Below are 22,104 nucleotides of genomic sequence, written 5' to 3'. Positions count from 1 at the left end.
TTTAGCCAACACTGGATTTGATTCAAATAGACACAGTTGGTGATATTCTGGGAAGTGGCAAAACATTCTGGAACATTCGAGATGAACACAAACAATGACATGCGATCGTTTTTGTCAAATAAAATCAAAAGAAGAGATAATTTTTGTTGTTGCTGCAGAAATTTCTGAAACGAGAAGATTTTGAACCAGGATAAGTCGTGGAAAGGAACATGATTTACCACCTCGTCAGTATCGGTCGGTAATTAGGACTGTGATGGATGTCTTGCTGTGCAGGACAGCCCAGATGTATGCACACTCCCCCTTATTGGACATCTCACATTGGTTATAATGTATACTCAGTTATAAACTACTGTCCTTGTATCAAGAGTCTTTTAAAATGTCGTATTATCCACCAATAGAATGTGAGTTGTGTATCCCCGTCCCGGTGTGTTTGTTTTGTGAATAATGACCAAGTGAAGATTTACTGTTTGCTGATTGGCTGAGGATGAACACAATTACCCTTTATGGTGAACAATATTCCTCATGTAGATAAATGAAGTTGATGGTTTATGTTCTGTATCACCAGGAGATACTTCCCAAATAAATCTCAGCATTTTAAATGGAAAGTTTGTGAATCATTCATGAGAAAAAACTGAGTGCATGTTTTGGTCGACACTTCCCTATTATATCGCGTTATCTTGTACTGCCAGGCCACAGTGACAGCATGACCACCTGATGGACATAACATGGTCCAGAAATTAAACAATTTTTGTGGTTCAGTCATTCTGCTGCAGTGTTAGCAAACAGATAGGATGAGGGACTCGCTGTTGGTTTTGATGTTGATCCTCGGACAGTCCACTTGCTCGGGGCAACCCCAGATTACTGTGTTGATGGTAGACGAGCACACCTGTGTGAACCTACCGTGTGATTGCGGGATTCGGGGATCTCCCTGGGTACGGTGGGTGAGGGATGCAGATGTGGATGGGGTGGTTGAGCAGCAGATCATCTGTACTCGTACCAATTGCTATGATATCGACTGTGATCAAAAACAAAACACAAAGCTGAACCATCATAAGATTCTACCAAACGGGGATCTTCAAATCAGCAGGGTGGAAAAGAGAGATTCTGGTCTGTACAGATGTCTGAATGAACCTTCACGTGGAAGTCTAACGGAGTGTGATTCCACATCATCATTTTGTACTTCAGGAGATCAAGAGGAAGAGTCATCAGGAGCTGTTACTCAGTCTTCATGTGAAGCAGCTCTACTCCTCTACATCTCAGCTGAATCTGCAGGTATATTTCACATTTTAAACTCATGAGACAAAAATATTTTATTAATGAATAAATACATGTGATAGCTGAAGGAAAGGAAAATTGGGGATTGCTGAGTCAATATAATGGTCAAATTTTGAAGGGATAATGAGATTTAAACAAAATTAGGTTCGTTGACGGACGTGTTCTTCCCAAACATTCGACCTTTGCTGCCAGTGAGTGGACTTATTACCTTGTGTGAACATGGCAACCTTGTTGATTTATTTAATGGCCATCTGCTTGTGGAAAGACAATGCCATCATGACCAACTTTCAGGTAGACCTCCCAGAGGGAGACACCATATCTGGTTTGGTTGCTTCTTAACACAGATGGGAACGTCATATCTGAGGCTTGCCAATGCACAGGGTACGTTTAGAATGATGAAATTTACCACTCTACACCTCCCATACACTATTTGTCGTATTTCCGATATTTCCTTGAGTCCGATATGCATTCAGGAACAGAACAATATTATGGTTAACCATTTTGTTGTTGCCACTGTTTCACATGTAATTGCTGAAAATTATGTTGAGAAGACGATTTGTATCACACATTTCACGCTCGTAAGAGCAGGTTAAAAGTGGCCGGAAAGTTGCATCTTGTCCTATTAAATACCAGGAGGGAAGTTTACAGCATAGTTTATAACCAAGTAAATCAATTTGATTCCTGAAAATGATCGTAACAATAAGTAAGAAGTGTTAGTATAAAAGGAGATAATCGATCTGTATAACATTTAAGAGGAGTCGGTATCAGTTTGTAATAATTTGCTGAATAAAGAATCCTTCATTAACGTAACCGTATAACCACATGAACCTCCCATATGGTAAAACTGTGGATCTATAAGGATGTTCACAATGGGTTCAACTCTACTCATCTTCACTATTCTCACACACTAACACTCCATCAGTGGAGACAGATGAAATCAAACTCTGAGGTTTTTTACATAAGGAGAGTTAATTCACTTCTAAATAAATTTTAAAAAGGAGATTCTCAATCAATACATCAAATACTCTTGTTATCAAAAGTCTCCCTCTGTATAAAAAGGAATAAATCCAATATTCTTGACCTAAAAAGGCTTGGTGTGTGGGGTCAGGAGGAGGTGTATGAGTTATGGGACGTTGTTTACATGTTTAATGCACCATTTGTATCTCACACCATCTCGTTTCCGTAGTGAGGTTGTGAGCGCGTTAAACATGGTAAGCTCATCCTGGTAGTTTATTAAAGTAAAAATAACATTGAGCATCATGTTTAACATCCGGGGTATTAACGATGTGGGATTTCTATCAGATTCCCCCCAGGAGTCGAAGGATTACAAGATTCACATCAAAACAGGAGATATTTGGTGGGCTGGGACAGACTCCAATGTTTATATCACGATGTGTGGACGATTGGAGTGTTTGAGATCTTATCATCTTAAACAATCATCAACACATCACGATCTTTTTGAACGATATCAGGTAATCATTCACAGAACACTTTAACAAGGAAGATAAGATAATAATAAACATGTTAATATCCTAACCAGGTGAGATGTTACCTGCCGTGCACGTGTTCCCTACAGGTAGATGTTTTCACTGTGCGGTCCCGTTACCTGGGAAACCTGGAAAATGTAACAATCTGGCACGATGGGAGTGAAAAATATCCTTCCTGGTTACTTGAGAACATCAGAATCACCGAAACATTCTCTGGAATGGAACAAACATTTACCTGTTCATGTCAGGTTGAAGGAAACATACCTAAAACCCTCTATCCCCAGGTAATCTCACCTTTTCTTGGAACATGAAATGGAATCTCGTTTTTAACTTCCTATCCCAAGATCACGTGTTTCCCCCCAAATCCTCTACATTCTTGAATGAAGAACTATGTAAAGAAAGTAATTAGTCATTTGAAAAATTTATTTGTCATTTACTATTAAATAACAACAATGTGCTATATTTCCATGCCTTTTACCGCTGGATACAAGATGCTAAGGAAAGAAAAAAAATAAAAAACAAAATGGAGGACTGCTGCTGCTGGTGGTTTCTCTAAAGTCGAAGCTCTAGTTGAATCCACAAATGCACTTTCCAAGGAAAAATTCCAAACCCACAGACATTTCTCACAGTACTCTTTCCTGAGATCCCTCATCGCAGTTTACCATCATTTTGTGACCTCATTGATGATACCTGTTCATGGTTCAATCGCTGATGAAGCTCCTGCTCAGAGACGAACCCACATGACTTCACCATCCCCGTGGTTCACCAAGGCTGGTGAAATATCGAGATCTTGGAAAGAGGATGAGTGATAAAGGATGGTATCTTGCTGTAAACATCCTTTTCGAAATAGAATGAATGATAAAGGACGGTCAGGTCAGGTCAGGTATGGGAGCATGTGCCGGAGCAAAGCTTTGGTGCGTCCACTTTCCACCAGTACTCTAGGGACCTCTGTCTAGCCATCCCCCAGGCAGATGCCTGGCCCATCCCAATCCTGAGATGCTGATCAACCTGCTGCGACCACGAGGCATGTGATTAAACCCATTGGCCTCATCCACTCATGAGGCTCCCTCACTGAGAGAATCCGGTGAGCAGGATCAGCGTCAGGAAAACGAGCCACATGCCCATAGAGCCGCAGCTGACGCTCACTGACAATGCAGGTAACAAATGTCATTTGAGTCCTCTCAGCAACCGATTGTTAGACACAAAGTCCAACCAGCGTTAGCCAAGGATTCTCCGAAGAGACTTGCACCGAAGGAATTAAGTCTCCATCTCAGATCCCTACTCAGAGTCCAAGTCTCACATCCGGAGAGCAAGACTGGAAACGCCAATGACCTGAAGACTCGGACATTTGGCCTCCTGCACAGGTACCGACAACACGACATCCAGTGAAACCATGACTCCCCATGCCCGACCCAAACATCTGTTGACCTCTGACTCACAGCCAGCAGAGACATGAATATCCATCGATCCACACATCGGGACCATACTCTGTGCAAAGCATTGATGCTGCCTCAGCAGTCTCCTTGGCTATTGGGCACAATCCTGGACGGGTCACCACTCCGACACAGGATACCAGCAAGCTGGCACTGATTTTGCTGACCTCGGAAGGATGACAGGGACAGTCAACCCCACCTGGTGATAATTCAACAACCAAGTGGGATTTGAACTCAGGATCCTAAAATTCCAAGCCCACCACCATAACCATTAAGCCAACATCAGGAATACATCAATATTACTGCCAAGGTAAGTGAATCTCTCTGTGACCTCAACATCCTCTCCACTGACAGATACAGCCAAGAGAGCAGCATCCAAGATGTCATTGAAAGCCTGGATGTTAGTTTTGACCCAGGAAACCAGTAATCCCAGCGGCTCCAACTCCTCATTCGGCACCTCGAGGGTAGCCAAAAGGATCTCCAGAGTCTCCGCAAAGATGACTGCATCATCTGCGAAATCAAGGTCAGAGATCGTGACATTCCCAAACGATGCACCACGGCTTCATCTCTCCGACATCCTCCCCAGAATCGAGTCCATACAAGTGCAGAAAAGTGTGGGGGCCAGGATACACCCCTGACGAACTTCAGCAACAACTGGAAATAAGTCAGAGATGCTATTACCACATATCACAGCACTCTCAGTACCAGAGTAACATTCAGACATCAGATTGATCAGTTTTGGTGGCACCCCACGATGACCAAGAATCTTTCAGAGGGCATCCTGATTCACTGAATCAAACGCTTTACAGAGATCAACATCGGCAGCAAGCAGACACTGCCGAAACTCTCGTCTGTGTTCGGTGAGGACCCGAAAAGCATGAATATGGTCAATCATTGACCTCTTTGGTATACAGCCCGACTGCTCTGGACGCTGGTGCTCAAGCAAATGGTGGCGAACCCTATCAAGAATTATCCGAGCAAAGACCTTGCCCGGTGCTGAGAGCAGCGTCACCCCTCAGTAGTTGTTGCCGTCCTGGTGATTACCCTTCCATTTCCAAGTAGGGACAACAAGGCACCTCTTCCATTTAATTCGGTTGATGCTTATGTTCCAGGCAGAGCAGAGAACTGCATGCAATAACACGAGTACAGCATTTCCAATAGCCTTGAGAAGTTCAGCATAGATGCCACAAATCCCAGGAGCTCTACCCCATTTCAAACGGTTCACCGCAGTCTGTGTTTCCACAAACGAAGGTGGACCACAGTTGATTGGAGGGTCAGCAATAGGGATAACACTCCTGACATCCAACTCGACAGCTGGTGGATTGGCCTGGTATAGTCACTCAAAGTAACTTGCCCAGCGGGCCTTCACTTCGGATTCCTCTGTCAAAAGCCTACCACCCTCTGCTCGAACTGCAGTGCACCGAGGGACGGGCTTGGAGGAACGCAATGTGCAAATTCCCCTGCAAGCAGGATGAGAGTCACTTGACCACAGGTGATGCTCTACCCCTTCACTGATTCCTTGCACATAGGCCTCCTTGTTCACCCTCGGTGCATGTACAGTTTTACGCCTCAGCTCCCTGAACTGCTCAGCTCTGCCATTCAGCCTGACCCTGCAACTATGGTCAATGGTATCCAGTGTCCCTTGAGAGACAAAATTCTTCTTCGCCCTGCGGTGAGTTACAAGACATCCACCAGCAACATCAAGGATGGTGATCTTGCAGGTACTCCACAACTCTTCAGGTTCTCCAAAGCACCCAGACCCCCAAATCTCCACAGTCTGTTCTCAAACTCCTCAGCTACCCTCTCACCCTTGAGCTTGCCAACATCCAACCTTGGCTGGGATGGTACCATTCTCATGGATTCAAGCTGAAACTTAAGAGTTGCCACAACAAGCCTATGGTAAGTAGTGGGGAACTGAGCACTCCGGTTGACCCTGCAGTTCTGGATCATCCTCCCGTGACTATCAACGAGTACATGGTCATTCTTCTTTGTCATACCACCAGCTTTGGAATACCAAGTCCAGCATTGAGCCTGTGGGCACTGAAACCATGAACCAGCCACCAGAAGTCCATGACTTCTTGCAAAGTCAAGGAACTTAGTGCTACTTAGTTCACAGTTCCAGACCCATGGGGACCAACATATGTTTCAAAACTATCCTTATCAGTTCCAATCGATGCATGGAAATCCGCCAACACTGGAACAGTATCTTTCCTGGGGCACTGATCAACCACAGATTGCAGTGTGGCACAGAATGCGTCCTTCACGGTGAGATCACTTGCCTCAGAAGGAGCATATACAGAGACGAGGGATATGACTCCCAATGAGTGACGAATCCTTCATCTCATAATACTCTCGTTGACCGGTGATCCCTCAATTATCATTGGAGTCCACTTATTGCTTACAGCTACAGAGACTCCTTGGGAATGGTAACCATCAGAGCTACAAGACCAATAGTAGGTGCAATGACTTGCCATGAACTCGCCCCAATCCGGTGTCTGAACCTCAGAGAGTGCTGCAATACCGATGTCCAAACTCTTCAGCTCAGATGATAACAGAGACAGATGATCATCCTCTCTTCGGGACAGGATATTCCAGGAACCCAGCCAAAGGGACCGCCTCAGGTTAATCCAAGGAGACCACCATCTGGTGGATGACATCTCAGGACCACCCCGACACACACGACCACAATCTGACCTGGGAAGGTTACTCTGTGGTTTTCCTCCTTTCATCAAAGAGTGGGAGTCCCGAAGGCTTTGCCCCAATCCCGTCTTCTGGTGAGCTGCCTGCGAAGAGCAGCTGCACAGGAGGTACTCCCACGGAGTGGGTTTTAAGATTTTTTTGCATTTTTGTGCTTTGCGGGATGAAGGGTTTTATGGTGGTCGGAGTTCAAATCCTGCCACCAACCTCCTAATAAAAAGTAACACATCTGCATGAGGACATCCACAGACACAGTTGGGCATGAGATATGGATGGCCGTTGGCTCAAAAGGAACTCCTCCGCCCTTTGATAGGTTTTATTTTTAATCCTGCTGGGTGTCCATATCATGCATCCTCCTCACCAAGAAACTTTTAGGGGGAGATGGTTTACTCGAGGACAACCAGACCATGAAACAGGTTAGTACAGGTTTACATGGTACCTGTAGCAAGTCACAGATCTAATCTGACCTGAACTGACAAATCTGACACCCAAGGAGTGATGAATCCTAAGTGTCATAATGTGCTCGTTGACCGGTGTTACCTCAATTGCCATTGGAATCAGCTTGTTGGACACAGCTGCAGCAACTCCTTGGGCATGGTAACCATTAGTGCGACCAGACCAATTGTAGGTGTAACCCCCCCACCATGATCTCGCCACTATACATTCTTTGAACCTTCGAGAGTGCTGCAATATCGATGTTCAAATGCTGGAGCTCAGATGATGGCAGAGATAGGTGATCATCCTCCATTCCAGGCACCCACCCGAAAGGGACTGCCTCAGGTTAACCCAATGACACCGAACTCTGGTGGACAACACCTCAGCACCACCCCAACACACACTTCCTCAATCTAACCAAGGAAGGTTACCCTGTCCTTTTCCTCCTATCGTCAAAGAGTGGGGATCCCAAAGGATACGGTTTTCTTGTGTTTTGCGGATTGAAGGGTTTTACGGTAGCCGGAGGACAAATCCTGCCACCAACCTCCTAAAAAGAGTAACCCAACTGCCTGAGGACATCCACAGACACAGTTGGGTACTCAATATGGATGGCTGTTGGCTCAGAAGGAGCTCCTCCACCCTTCGACAGGTTTTGTTTTTAATTCTGCTGGGTGTCCATATCCATACACCCTCCTCACCAGAAAACCTGGTGAGGGAGACGGTTTAGTCACCGACAACCCGTCCATGAAACAGGTTAGTACAGGTTTACATGATACCTCTCGCAAGTCTCAGATCTGACCTGGCCTGACCTGACAGTAAACATCCTTTTGGAAAGAGAATGAATGATGAAGGACGGTATCTTGCTGTTTCCATTCTTATGGAAAGAGAAGGAATGAAAATAGATGGTATCTTGCTCTAAACATCCTTTTGAAAAGAGAACCTATGATAAAGGACGGTATCTTACTGTATCCCCCGATCATGTTCAGTTGTGTGTTTTTGTGATGATGCGCCAGTCATGCAAAAGACGTATTGGTTGGTTCCCCATGCGAAAGTAGTTGGAGTCGGTTTTTTTACTCCACCTCAACGTTTTCCATTATGATGGTGGAAATTTTACTTTCAACTCCGCCTGCCTTTCCAGCTCTGCCAAGTGAGCCGCCAGAACCCTGGAACCGCTGGATCTTATCCTTCCAGGCATACCTGCTCGCCCTCATCCTGGAGGATGTGAGTGATGCCGCCAAACGCGCTCTGCTGTCACATTGCCTCGGGACAGAGGAACAGCGCGTTTTCTCCACATTCGGACCAGCAGACACATATAATGAGGATGTCGCTGCTCTCAAAGCACATTTCCGACAGCGAAGCCAGCAACCACGGGAATCAAATTTCCAGTTTGCGGCTGCATTACGGGAATTGGTGCTGCCATGTAAATTCGGATCGCTTCATGACGAAATGATTCCGGATTTACATATCGAAAAAAATCTCCAGCTTGCAGGTGTATGAGAGACTCGCTGAAATCCGATGATTTATCTCTTTTGAAAGCCATTCAATTGGCATGCCGAGTGGAGTCTGCTGCAACATGTGCTGCTAAAATCACTGAAGCTCCATCGCCTACTGCAGTTACTGAACCTGCAGTGCAGAAAGTACAGCGTGCCTCACCACAACAGGACACTGACCATTGCTTCCCTCTTCGGGAAGTGCAGCAATGGCCTGCTCATTTTAGGTAGCGCTGTGGAAAGTGTGGGTCCACCAAACATGAGGCCAGAGCCCCTGACTGCCCAGCATGGGGGCAAACCTCCAGAAACTGCAATAAGCCGAACCACTTTGTCAGCTGGTGTCGCTCGGCCACAGCAGGAACTGCTGCCCAGCAGCCACATCCACCGCCGGCCACAATCCACACTGTGCTTTCCAACCCGATTGGCTCGAAGAAACCAAGCTGTATGCCTCAGGGATGTCTGCCTGCCCTTGCTCCTGGACCTAAGGTGTCTCTGCTCAATTTAGACACCTACAAGTGGTTCTTTTCGAACCTACCACTGCATCGCTCCTCCACCACTCTGAGTGGTTATGGACAGGCTAAAATTGAAGTCCTGGGTTCCTTGCAGCTGCCAGCTTGGTAAATTATGACACCAGTTCTCTGGCGGCCTTCTCGTTCCACGTCACGCACAAGCGGGCCAACCTCCTGGGTCTCAACCTCTTCATGGGGCTCGGTTTCTCCTTGACCGACAACTGCGGCACGGAGATCCTGCAGGTTTCTTGCCCCCCCAACAGCGACAATGGCAGGTGCTGTTTGATGGCCTGAGCTGCCTCTCCACCTTCGTTCACCAGCCCAAAGTGGACCCCACAGTGACCCCAGTGATCCATCCACTGTGTCGTATTCCCCTCACCCTGCGGGATGAAGTAACGGCCAAGCTGACAGCCCGACTGGATTCTGGGATTATCTCGCCCATCAATGCCTTGTCCTTAATGTCCAACCTGGTAATAGCAAAAATAAGTTGGGGGGGGGGGTCCGCATTTGCGTGGATCTGCATGCCGTGAACACAGCCATCATCCCGGATAAATATCCACTTCCAACAACGGAGATCACCACCCATTTCTACGGCTCCACGGTCTTCATTAAACTGGACTTGCGATAAGGCTACCTCCCGGTTCCCCGACACCCTAGCAGCAGGGACCTCACTCCTTTCAGCACACATGCTGGCACTTTTTGCTACACCCGCATGCCTTTCAGTCTGAGCTTGGCGCCCAGCTGTTTCCAGAAGATCATGTCGTCCGTCTTCGCCGGCGTACCAGGAGTGTCCGTTTACCTGGATGACATTGTGGTGCATGGCCCCAACACCTCCATCCATGACAAGTGCCTCTGCCAAGTGTTCCACGAGCTAGCTCACCACAACCTCACACTCAACAAGAAGAAATGCATCTTTGTCATGCCGGAAATTGAGTTTGTGGGGTTCCGCCTCTCGGCCCACAGCATCTCTCCACTCCAATCAAACTCGGACGCAATCCACCGCATTCTGGAGCCTACGTCAGCTGCACGGCTCGCCTCCTTTCTGGGTATAACGGCATACTTTCTCCACTTCTTGCCACAGTACTCAGCCACGACATCGCACCTGCATGAGCTGCTGAATAAAGAAACTCCCTGGGTCTGGACCATGGACTGCCAAGTGGCTGTGCACCAGCTGAAGCGCAAGTTCACCACGGCACCCATCCTGGCACATTTCGACCTCACCAGTCCCACCTTGGTCACCTGTGACGCCTCTGCCACAGTATTGAAGCCGTCCCCTCCCAACTTCAAAATAGGATGGAGAAGCCCATCGTTTTCACCTCTCCGGCATTGAGCCCGACCGAACAGAAATATTCGGTGGGAAAGCGTGAGGCTCTGGTATGTGTCTGGGCTTGTGAGCGCTGGAACATGTACCTATATGGCCAGGCATTTACACTTCACACAGATCACCATGCTCTTACAGCCTTGATGTCCACCTCGGGTACAGGACATTGACTGCTCCGATGGTACACATGGGCGGATCGCCTCCAACAGTACAATTTCAAGCTTCACTTCACCCCAGACTGGGACAACGTGGTAACGGACCTGCTCTCCAGAGCTGTCATCGCTGCCGAACCTGCCAGCCAGCTGGTGGACACGGAGAATGACTTGATCCAACTGCTGCACACCCCTCTCCAGGCTGTGGTTTCCCTCCTCGAACTCCAGCAGGCATCTGCGAAGGAACCCCTCTTTTGCACCTTGCGCTCCACATCATGGGAGGCTGGCCTACCTGGGTGCCTGATGACCCAGCACCATTTGCCAGGATGAAGGAGGAGCTGTCGTGCTGGAACGACTCTTGTTTGGCTCGAGGGCACTGCACAGTTGTACCATGTGCTCTGCATGCACGAGTGCGGGCTATGGCACACATGGGACACCTGGGTATCATCAGAGTGAAGCAGCATTGCCAGGACCTGGTGTGGTGGCCTGTATCAATGACGATGTGAAAGTAATGGTCAGGGAATGTGCAACTTGCCTGCTCAGTGGGAAAACGGGCCAACCTGCCCCCACCATCTCTGCAATCACTGGCCTGGCCGTCTAGACCCTGGGATCACCTGCAGATGGAGATCTGTGGAGAAATCCATGGCATACCCCACCACCAGCGCTACCTCATTGTCATCTATGATGTCCATTCCAAATGGCCTGAGGTCTTCCCGGTGGGCTCAGTAACCTCCCAGGTTATAATCAACATCCTTGACACTGTCATCTCCCATTGGGGTCTGCCTCAAATCATTACGATAGATAATGGACCACAGTTCATCTCTGCCAAGTTCTCCACCTTCCTCAGTGACAGGGGATCAAGCACATCCGTACAGCTGTCTATCACCAATTGGGGGGGGGGGGGTCGAATAGTTTAATCAAACCCTCAAGAATGGGTACGAGCGCACCTGACCCAAGGTTGTGCATTTCAGACAGCTCTCCTCCAAACCATCTTGCAGTACAGAGCAACCCAGCACACCACCACTGGGGTCTCGCCAGTGCTGCTAATGTTGGGACGGGAGCTGCAACTGCCACTGGATAGGCTATGTCCACCAAAAGCTCAGCTTCCCACACCTGATGTTCGCACCAAAGTCAGTCAGCACCAGCACTGCATGAAGCAGTGGTTCAACAGAGCTCGCAGAGTGAAGTCGCCTGGCATACATGTCTCGGACTGGGTTAGGTCTAAGTGGCCCCACCGTAGTGACAAGCTCCAGTCCTTCTGGTCCTCCCCTCTACATGGTATTCACCAGCTTGGTCCAGCTACTTTCCAGCTCCAGGACGGATCCCGGTGGCATGCCAGCTGGCTGCGCAAAGTACCACCTCCGGAACCTCAGCCAGTACCCTTTGGTCACCATGGAACTGCTTTCTGGCCCTACAGTTCAGATGTTGCGACCAATGGAGGGTGCCCTGAACCTGTTGTGCCTGCAGCATGGCCCACATGGGTTCGTCAGCATCCGGGCTAACTGCAGGACTTTGTAACCTCTTTCCACACTTAAACGCTGTGCAGAGAAGAAAAGGAGGGAAAATGTGATGTTCAATTATGTGCTTTTGCTCTGGTTGGTGATGCTCATGCATTGTATGTAACTGGAGAATTTTACATTGCCGTAAGTGAGGAGCTCCCAATGGCACCATTTCCCATGGGAGGGGGTCTTTTACGGCAGGGAGAGCGGCACCATGCTTTGATGATGTGCAAGTCACGCAATAAACTTGTTGGTTGGTTTCCCATTTTCAAGAAGTTGGAGTCGGTTTTTTACACCGTAACACTGCCCTTTTAGAAAAAAATAATGAATGATAAAGGACGGTATCTTGGTGTGTATCCACTCAGTTCAACAATCTCCATGTTCTTGAATCTCGAGCAGTTATCTTCACTATTTTTTTATAAGGGGCCCACTTTTGGCGATAAGACATCTGTGTGAGAGTCACCACATCGCCTGCAGGACTCCAAAATGGCTGCTTTTAGGCCACAAGTCCACGTACTTTTTTTTTTTTTTCGTTGTGGTTACTGGGCCTTAAACCGAATTGTTTGCATGTTGCCATCTATTGATGTAGTGATGTTACTTTTGCGCTTCACATCGGAACACTCATTTGAAGCCATTGGGGAAATTTGATGGCATTTATGGTGGATGATGATGGGGTGTTTTCACATCAGAGGCCGCACTCGAGGCCACCATGGGCCACCAGTGGCTCATTGGCCGTGTCATGAAGAACAGTGATCTCGAGAATCAACAAAACAGATTTGAGAGATCCACCACTCTACAGATGATGGTCCTGGACTCCAGGTGTGCCAGCACAGAGAATATCTCTTCATGCACACAAACTCGGGAGGATGGCAATGTCTTCTTCTTCTTCTTCTTCTTCTTCTTCTTCTTCATCATCTTCTTCTTCTTCATCATCATCTTCTTCTTCTTCCTTCCCAGTCACCCTGCGTGACCACATCTCCCTGACATCATCCAGACGCTTGTGTCCAACCCGAAAATCTGCACTCCAAACAGAAACCCAGCAGCTCAGCCGAAGCCGCATAGCCAGGGTTGGGTTTCATGAGGGAGAGGGTGCGGGTTTTGGAAACAGCTTGACCGGTGGTGTCAGAAAGGGACAGGAAGAAGAGGGACAGGGGAAGCCAAATCAGATTCATGAAATAATTCTTGTTTCTCTTTTACAACATTAAAATTATAACAATAATTTATATTTTCTACACCGATTAAATGGATAATCTTGTTCTTGTTAATCTATTGGTATCCACATCATTTTAACATCCAAGCAACTTCTTTACAACCGTTCAGTGAAGTTACAATCACAATTAAATTGTAAAACCATCGATTGTTCAAACTTGTAAATGAGAAATCTTACACGAATAAATGTCAATGTGTGTGTGTGTGTGTGTGTGTGTGTGTGTGTGTGTGTGTGTGTGTGTGTGTGTGTGTGTGTGTGTGTGTGAGAGTGTCAGTGTGTCAGAGTGTCTCCACCATAACTCCAAAACCAGGAAACATAACACGTTCAAACTTTGCATGCGAACTAAATAAAACTCCAAGGAAGGGCATGACTTAAAATTGGATTTTGTTTTTTTTGTACACCTTGTCAAGGCTCCTGTGAGAGCAAACACTATCCCTGACAATATCTGCTGCTCTTCCTTCGCTCCAATTGGTTCTTCTGACCACGTCCTTGTTAAAGTGGACATCTCTCTGGCTATTATCAGAGAACCACCTCACCGCCGTCGAGTCTGGCATTTCACTCAAGCCGACTGGCAGGGTCTCCGAGCAGCCATCAAACTTACAGACTGGTCTCCTATCACTACTTTCTCAAACATCAACTCATCCTGGGAATTCTTTCAAAGAAACTTGCTCTCCCTCATGCACAGATTTATCCCCTCTCGTGTTCAGTTGTCTTACCCTTCCTCCCGCCCTTGGTTTACTGAAGCTTGTGGCGAGGCAGTTGTCCTGAAACAACTTGCCTTTGCCTCATGGAAAGCAAACCCAACTGAGGGCAATCTCAGTTCTTTCCACAAAGCTCGGAACAAGTGTGTAGCTACCCTCAGGAGAGCCAGAAAACAACATCTTTCTCATCTCAAGTCTGAACTCTCAAACCTCTCTCCCTCCTCAAAATCCTGGTGGCGTTTAATCAAATCTGTTTCTGGTGTATGTTCCCCTCCATCCCCTCCCTTACCTCAAATGGCCGCACTGCTGATTCCACACGTGATAAAGCTGAATGTCTAAACTCGGTGTTTGCAGCTAAATCTTGTGTCCCAAACCCATCACTATCTCTACCCACTTTACCCAGTCGCACCCAACTGTCCCTGGACTCTGTATCCTTTTCTCCTGACAAGGTGGAGAGCTTGCTTTCAAACCTCGAGTCAGATTCTGCAACCGGTCCAGACGGCATCAGCCCACGTGTCCTCAAAGCCTGCTCTTCTGCTCTTGCTCACCCTCTCTCTGTTCTATTCACCCTCTCATTTTCCCAAGGTCATCTGCCATCTGCTTGGAAATCTGCTAACATCACTGCCCTGCATAAAAGGTGCAAAAACAGATCCCTGTAACTACAGACCAATCAGCCTTCTCCCAATCATCAGCAAGGTGATGGAATCCATCATCGCTTCAGACATGAAATCCTTCCTCTTCTCCAATGGCTTGATTTCCAATCATCAATTTGGTTTCAGACCAGGTCACTCTACCCTAGATATGCTGCTACTGCTCTCCCATCAATGGATGGAGGTCCTCAATGCCAGACAGGAAATCCGAGCCGTATCCCTGGACATATCACGTGCTTTTGACACAGTCTGGCACCCTGCCCTACTCACCAAACTCTCTTCCCATGGTATTCAAGGCCATCTCCACTCATGGCTCGCAGACTTCCTCTCCTGTCGCAGTCAACGTGTGGCCCTAAATGGAGTTCTTTCATCCCCTCTTCCTGTGCAGGCTGGAGTTCCTCAAGGTAGCGTTCTGGGCCCTGTTCTTTTTCTGGTTTTCATCAATGATCTCTCGGACTCTCTGGAAAATCCTCTATTTCTCTTTGCCGATGACTCCACCCTCTGCCGTACCATCTGTCATCCCTCAGACCGGCAAGCAGCAGCTTCTTCGCTCACTGCAGATCTGGATAAAATCACAAACTGGTCCAACACGTGGAACATGTCTTTCAATCCAGACAAATCTCACACTCTCACTATGTCTCTTCGAAAGGACCGTTTACAAAACCCCCCCATCCACTTTCTCAACAATCCTCTGGAAGAAGTCTTTTCTTTCAAGCTTCTGGGTCTCACTATCTGACATGACCTTTCCTGGGAAAGTCACATTTCCAACCTCGCCTCAAAAGCCAGTCGCCGACTGGGAATCCTCCGTCGTGCAAAGTCCTTCCTCGGCCATCTTGAGCTCCTGACCACTTACAAAGCTTTTGTCCGTAGCCTGATGGAGTACTGCTCTCCCCTCTGGGCTGGTGCTCCTGCCTCCCACCTTTCTCGACTTCACGCTGTCGAAACCAGGGCTTTTAAGATCATTGGCATCTCCCGCAATGAAGCTGAGTCTTTGGGCCTCTCACTCAATCACCGCAGGTTGGTCGGTGGTCTTTCTGTCTTCTACCGACTCCTCTCCAGCCTTGCCCCCCTGCTCTCTCTGCGATTTGTCCCCACCACATTTCCACAGGGCGCTCAAGGTCCGCCAACAACCCCCTTCTGGTAAAACTACCAAAATCACGAATCACTGCTCATCTTCACTCTTTCATTCCTCTTTTTTCCCGCCTTTGGAATAAACTTCCTCACTCTATTCTTTCCCATTCTTCCCTCCAGGCTTTCAAAACAGCTGTTCACCACCACCCGATAATCCACCCAAGCCCACTTCCTTCAATTCTCCTGCTTTCCTTCCTGAAAGTCCCTTTAATGTCCATCTTCCCCTCGCCATGTTCCCCGTCCCATCCCCATCCCTCTCCCTTCCACAGTTCACCTGTGTCTGTTCCCCAATGTTTTGTCCCTTCCACTCCCGCCCCTCTTGTCTCATGCCTCCTTGCTGTGAGTTGTGTGTTAGCTCTCATACGAGCCTCGACCAAGGTATACAAAAAAAAAAAAAAAAAAAACACACAACACACAGCAAGGGGGGGCATGAGACAAGAGGGGTGGGAGTGGGAAGGACAAAAGAGTGGGGAACAGAGACATTAGATCTGTCGAAGGGAGAGGGATGGGGTGTGGAATATGGGGAATACAAGATGGATATTACAGGGACTTTCAGGAAGGAAAGCAGGGAATTTGAAGGAGGTGGACTTGGGTGGATTATCGGGGGTAGAAAAGATAGAGGATTTGGATGGGGGAGGATAAGAGGTGGTGGTGAACAGCTGTTTTAAAGACCTGGAGGGAAGAATGGGATTGAAGAGAGTGAGAGAGTTTGTTCCAAAAGTGGGGAAAAAGAGGAATGAAAGAGTGAAGGTGAGCAGTGATTCGTGATTTTGGTACTTTTACCAGAAGGGGGTTGTTGGCGGACCTTGAGTGCCTGCGGAAATGTGGTGGGGACAAATTGCAGAGAGAGCAGGGGGGGGCGAGACAGGAGAGGAGACGGTAGAAGACAGAAAGACCACCGACCTGCCCGTAGTGAGAGAGTGAGAGGCCCAAAGACTGACCCTCATTGCGGGAGATACCAATAATCCTAAATGCCTTGGTTTTCACAGCGTGAAGCCGAGAAAGGTGAGAGGCAGGAGCACCAGCCCAGAGGGGAGAGCAGTACTCCATCAGGCTGCGGAAGAAAGATTGTATGTGGTCAGGAGCTCAGGTGGGCCAAGGAAGGACTTTGCATGACAGAGGATTCCCAGTCGGCGACTGGCTTTGAAGGCCAAGTTGGAAATGTGGCTTTCCCAGGAAAGATCATGGCAGATAGTGAGACCCAGAAGCTTGAATGAAAGGACTTCTTCAGTAGGATTGTTGAGAAAGTTGTGGGGGGGGGGGGGTTCAAAGCTGTCCTTTCGGAGAGACAGTGAGTGTGAGATTTGTCAGGATGTTTGGGTTAATTAAAACACCCCTTTTAAAGATAATTAACAGCCTTATTTAATTATATCCTTCATCAGGCGATCCTCGGCCACCTCGCTGTCTGTGGTCATAAGGCGTTTCCTGGGTGACCTCGCTGGGGTATGAAGCCACCATGTTTTTTGGCCTGCTCAACCATGCTCTGATTTGGAACAGGGCACAACGATTTTCTAACGATAAAGTTTATTTTTCACTTTCCTCACTCATATTATTGAGTGACTGTTCATCAAAGCTATGAATCGCTGGACACATTGCAATGCTTATAAACGCCCTGAGATGTCAGTGTTCGTGGCTGTATTTCATTTCTGCCCATGTGATAACCTTGAGAATCTCTTAAACTCAGTAGAATTACAAAATTTAAACTCCAGATTTGAACTCAACAGCAGTTCCGACTCATAAAAAAGTGTTCATTTGTCCAATTCGGACATTGCTTTGGCGTTTCCAGGTGCAGAGTTTTATCGACGGAATTTGGTAATCTATCTACCTATTTACGTGAAGCAAGCAAGGCTTTGGTCCCTTCTTCTCCATATATACACAAGAAAATGTGAAATGGCCAAACCATTAAACTTAACTTTTTCTCCTGTTTGGATTACCATCTTGAGTGAACAAAAGATTTGGGAATGTGCTAAAATTAACCAGCTTCATCGAGTTGCTTTCATTAAGTGCAACGGAAATAACTTGATTTAGTGTGACAAAAATAATTAATCAGCGGGATCGACGCGAAGGCAGCCATGCCTGGGTTCTCTGTGGGGAATCTCTGTAGTTAGGAAGGCAAAAAAAATAAATTATAGATCAAATTAAAAGAAATGATGATTGATAAACATAACGGGAGGATTGGGTTGAGTGAAGCAAGTTTGAAAAATTTCAACTCAATTTTTTTTTGTCTGGAATGTATTTCCCATTTGATACATCTTAAAAATCATTGTGATTTTGGTGTTCCATTTGAGCGATGTTTTCCAGAAACGCATCCATGATGTAAGTACCTGCATTTACGTGTGTGAGTGTGTGTGTGTGTGTGTGTGTGTGTGTGTGTGTGTGTGTGTGTGTGTGTGTGTGTGTGTGTGTGTGTGTGTGTGTGTGTGTGTGTTGATAAAGCATAACATCACTATCTTTGCTCTACCCCTGCCCTTTCATCGTTTTCCCCCGTTCCTTCCCCCCTTTCGTACCCCCCTCCTCCTTGCTCCTCCTCCTCGCTCCCACTCCCTCCTCTCTCACCCCACTCTCTCTTTCCTCTTTCTCACTCCCAACCCCCTCTTCGCACCCCCTTCTCCCATAGTGTTTAACATGTGGTAAGTCGTTGCTCTCCACCCTTCTTCCTTCCTTGCTCTCCCTCTTCCTTGCTCTTGCCCTTCCTCCCCCCTTCCGAGCTTATTCTCCTTGCTCCCCTACCCCTCCTCGCTTCCTACTCACTCTCTCCGCCCCTCTTCCTCTCTCCCCCATCCTCCTCGCTCCCACCCCCCCTACCCCGCAGTGTATAGCGATATTTGTTGAGGAATCGCTCCCAACACCTCGCTTCCTCGGTCTTCATCCCCCTTCCAAGCTCCCCATTCCTCACTCCTCCTTGCTCCCCCACCCCCTCTTCCCTCCCCTCACTTACCCTTCTCCTCTCCCTTCCCCTCCCTCTCTCCCCCTCCCCTCCATCCTCCTCGCTTCACTTCCTACTCTCCCTTCCCCCTCTCTTTCACCCCCACCCCCTCTTCCCTCCCCTCACTTACACTTCTCCTCTCCCTTCCCCTCCCTCTCTCCCCCTCCCCTCCATCCTCCTCGCTTCACTTCCTACCCTCCCTTCCCCCTCTCTTTCACCCCCTCCCCTCCATCCTCTCTCGTTTCACTCCCTCCTCTCTTCCTCCCTCCTCTCTACCTCTCCTCCCTTCCCTACACTCTCCCTCTCCTCCCACACCTCTCTACACCCTCCCTCCCATTGTCCCCCACCCTCCTCTTCTTCTCTCCACTGCCTCCTCTTTTCTCCCTCCACCCCTCCCTCCTCTGTACTCCTTCCCCCTCTTTCTCTCCCCGTTTAATATTTCCTTTAGCAAAGCAACGGGTTCCATTTGCTGGTTATTAAATAAATCTACCATCATGTGACCACACTTGGTTATTGTTAATCCATCTTCATGATTTAATTTCAGAATCCCAGGTCATGTGACTCTTCGTATGAGAGAGAACCGAAGAAACCACAAGGTGGGTTTTGTCGATTCTCATTCAGGGATTTGATGCCGTTTTTCAAAGCATTTTGGGAAGAGAAACATGGAATAAACACGAGGTGATGTGGAGAGATGTTATTGGTGGAAATAAAGATTGTAATTTCCTTGTTTCTCATTGTAGTTCCCATCCCTCTCATGGGAACTCCTCTCCTCTCATGTGAGATACAAAATCCCCCCAGAAACAAGTTCTCGTTGCTGTGGATGTTTCGAAGTACTGAAGGTCATAACCGGGTGATCGCAGCGGCCGGAACACGGGCAGACATCCTTGCCACGTGTCTGGGGAAAAGTAAACAGAGAAACCATGGAATGCTGGAACCTGGACAGAATTCCTGTCCTGAAAGCACCCACTGCTTGCTGCCTCCCTCTGGTGTAACGAGGAATGATCTCGAGAGATACTGGTGTCTGATTGGTCCTGGAGAGGATGTAATGTGGGGAGAGCAGGTCCTCTCTGTGCTCTCATTCACACCTGGTAAGATCTAACTCGATGACCATTACCACCCAGTTATATCATGCTCCATCATGGTTCTTCATTGTAAGAAACCATTTTGTTCATAATTACCCTGAAGATGGCAGCAGCTTCTCTCTCCCTCATCGTTTCGTTTTCCTGGTTAAAAATGAAAAGTATTTTGAAAGTGAAGGAGATGTTTTTAGATCCTCGTGGAGGATCTCTAAGTCTTACTCACGTTGTTGGTCTTCATCTTCTTCTTGTGGACTATTTTGTTTCACTGCCTCCAGTTTTCATCAAAACTTCCTGAAACTTGGCATATATATATATATATATATATATATATATATATATATATATATATATATATATATATATATATGTATGTAAAAATACCCTGCGCAGACAGAAACCATCTCCGATTTTGAAAATTCCTCCCAGAAAAAAAAGTTATGACGTCAAAATATCTCCGCTAATGGAAATCGCCAAAAAAATTATCTCCGAAACTAGGCAAGCTTTTTGAATTCTGTTTGCTGGAATCGAACAGGGCATGAGCAGAGATGAATTACCGCACAAATGATACATCACTATGACGTTATATAAATTTTTATGACGTCATTCCTATTTTTTGACATTTTTTGTTTCACAACCCAGAGTTTTCATCGGATCTTCATGAAACTTGCCATGTATATGCAGAAAGCCCACGCTCAGGCAGCAACCATCTCCAATTTTAGAAATTCATCCGAGAAAAAAGTTGGCGTCATAATATCCTCGCTAATGGAAATCGCCTATACCATTATCTCCGAAACTAGGCAAGCCGTTTGAATTTTGTTTGCGGGAATCAAGCCGGGCATTAGCACAGATAATTGATCGCAAACCTGATACATCAGAATGACGTCATATTCGTTTTTATAACGTCATCATTAAGAGGACGATGATCTTAGCTCATTTGAGCTTGTTTTTCTTCTAAGATTTGTGATATCATGTAAAAATTGTTTATTGGTAAGAAGTTGAACAGGATTCATGTTTTATTATTACCACTTGTTCACCAATTAGTGCAGTGTAACAATGGCTGAGTAACCGCATCTTACATTTTTGTTATCCTGAAGGGTTTTCTCAAATAACGGATGTTTTTGAATACACAGTGACGACAAGGACCCCAAATGAATCCACATCAAGCGAAGAGACCAACAACCCTTCATCACTCTCTGGATGCCGACCGGCTCTCGCTGCAGCAATCACTCTCAATGTTCTCCCTCTCTTCCCATTCACCATGTTTGTTTTCCTTGTTAAACGTTATCGTGAAAAACGTTTGTAGAAACATCTGGAGGATGCGCCAACAAAAGTCCTCGATGTGTTTCCATATCTCCACATGTGATTGGTTTTTTCCAGAAAACATTTGTTTTAAGGAATGTTCAGGAAGTAATTATTTGTTAAAACATTTTCCCAACTGTGATATTTGTTTTACATGAAGCTTATGAGAATTATACTCCAACCTAATTTGCTCTTTCTGTGTGAAGTTGTTGATCGTTTTCAGATATTATTTATTTTTCTGATTGTAAAGGACATGTTTGTGAGTGACAGCGTGCACATGGAAGGGAATTTATGGTAAGATACATCTACGTTATATCATTCAGAATTATACAAGCTATACATTATATCATATAGTACACAATTATCATGTATTTAAAACATTTTCATGATGTACTTTGATTATTCATGCTTAATAAATATTATCTCACGTTTATATCCATGAGCAGAGTACCCGCCCTCCGGGCGATCTTGTTCCAAACATGCAACACATCCTTCTGACCAAGACCTTTATTTGGACGGTGTATAGGCAACTGACAGCTGCCTCAGTCACTTCCAAAAATATAAATAATAACCCGGGTTACGTGTGTGAGGCAAAAACATACCTTATGCTTATAATTCAAAACTCCTCATTGGACTGGAAAATGCGAGGACAGGAATACTGTGCAGTACAAAGTGGAGACTTGCAATACATTCCCCCACCTGGTGGTGGCGCTGCACGATATCTTTCATGGAGAATTTGCATTCCTACCCTCCCCCCCACCCCCCCCCCCCCACTCGACCACTAGCAAAAATATAAACATCCCCATCCAT

General features: G+C 46.8%; 1 protein-coding gene and 1 long non-coding RNA gene across 2 annotated transcripts in view; both read left to right on the top strand.

The window, feature by feature from the left end:
• The window catches only part of LOC147031023 (uncharacterized), a 215,243-nt gene that overhangs the window by 30,719 nt on the left and 162,420 nt on the right, over window positions 1-22,104 (top strand). The window lies entirely within an intron of this gene.
• Window positions 698-21,725, top strand: LOC147031028 (uncharacterized). The gene is made up of 6 exons (XM_085875699.1): window positions 698-1,272; window positions 2,578-2,747; window positions 2,852-3,046; window positions 19,461-19,512; window positions 19,657-20,004; window positions 21,126-21,725. The coding sequence occupies exons 1-6, from the start codon at window positions 792-794 to the stop codon at window positions 21,296-21,298; spliced, it is 1,419 nt and encodes a 472-aa protein (XP_085731825.1). The 5' UTR covers window positions 698-791; the 3' UTR covers window positions 21,299-21,725.

Source organism: Eptatretus burgeri, chromosome 3 (assembly GCF_056783735.1).
Source record: "Eptatretus burgeri isolate ZD-2024b chromosome 3, Ebu_testis_v1, whole genome shotgun sequence".
NCBI classification, from domain to species: Eukaryota; Metazoa; Chordata; class Myxini; order Myxiniformes; family Myxinidae; genus Eptatretus; species Eptatretus burgeri.
This window is presented reverse-complemented; position numbering and strand designations above follow the sequence as displayed.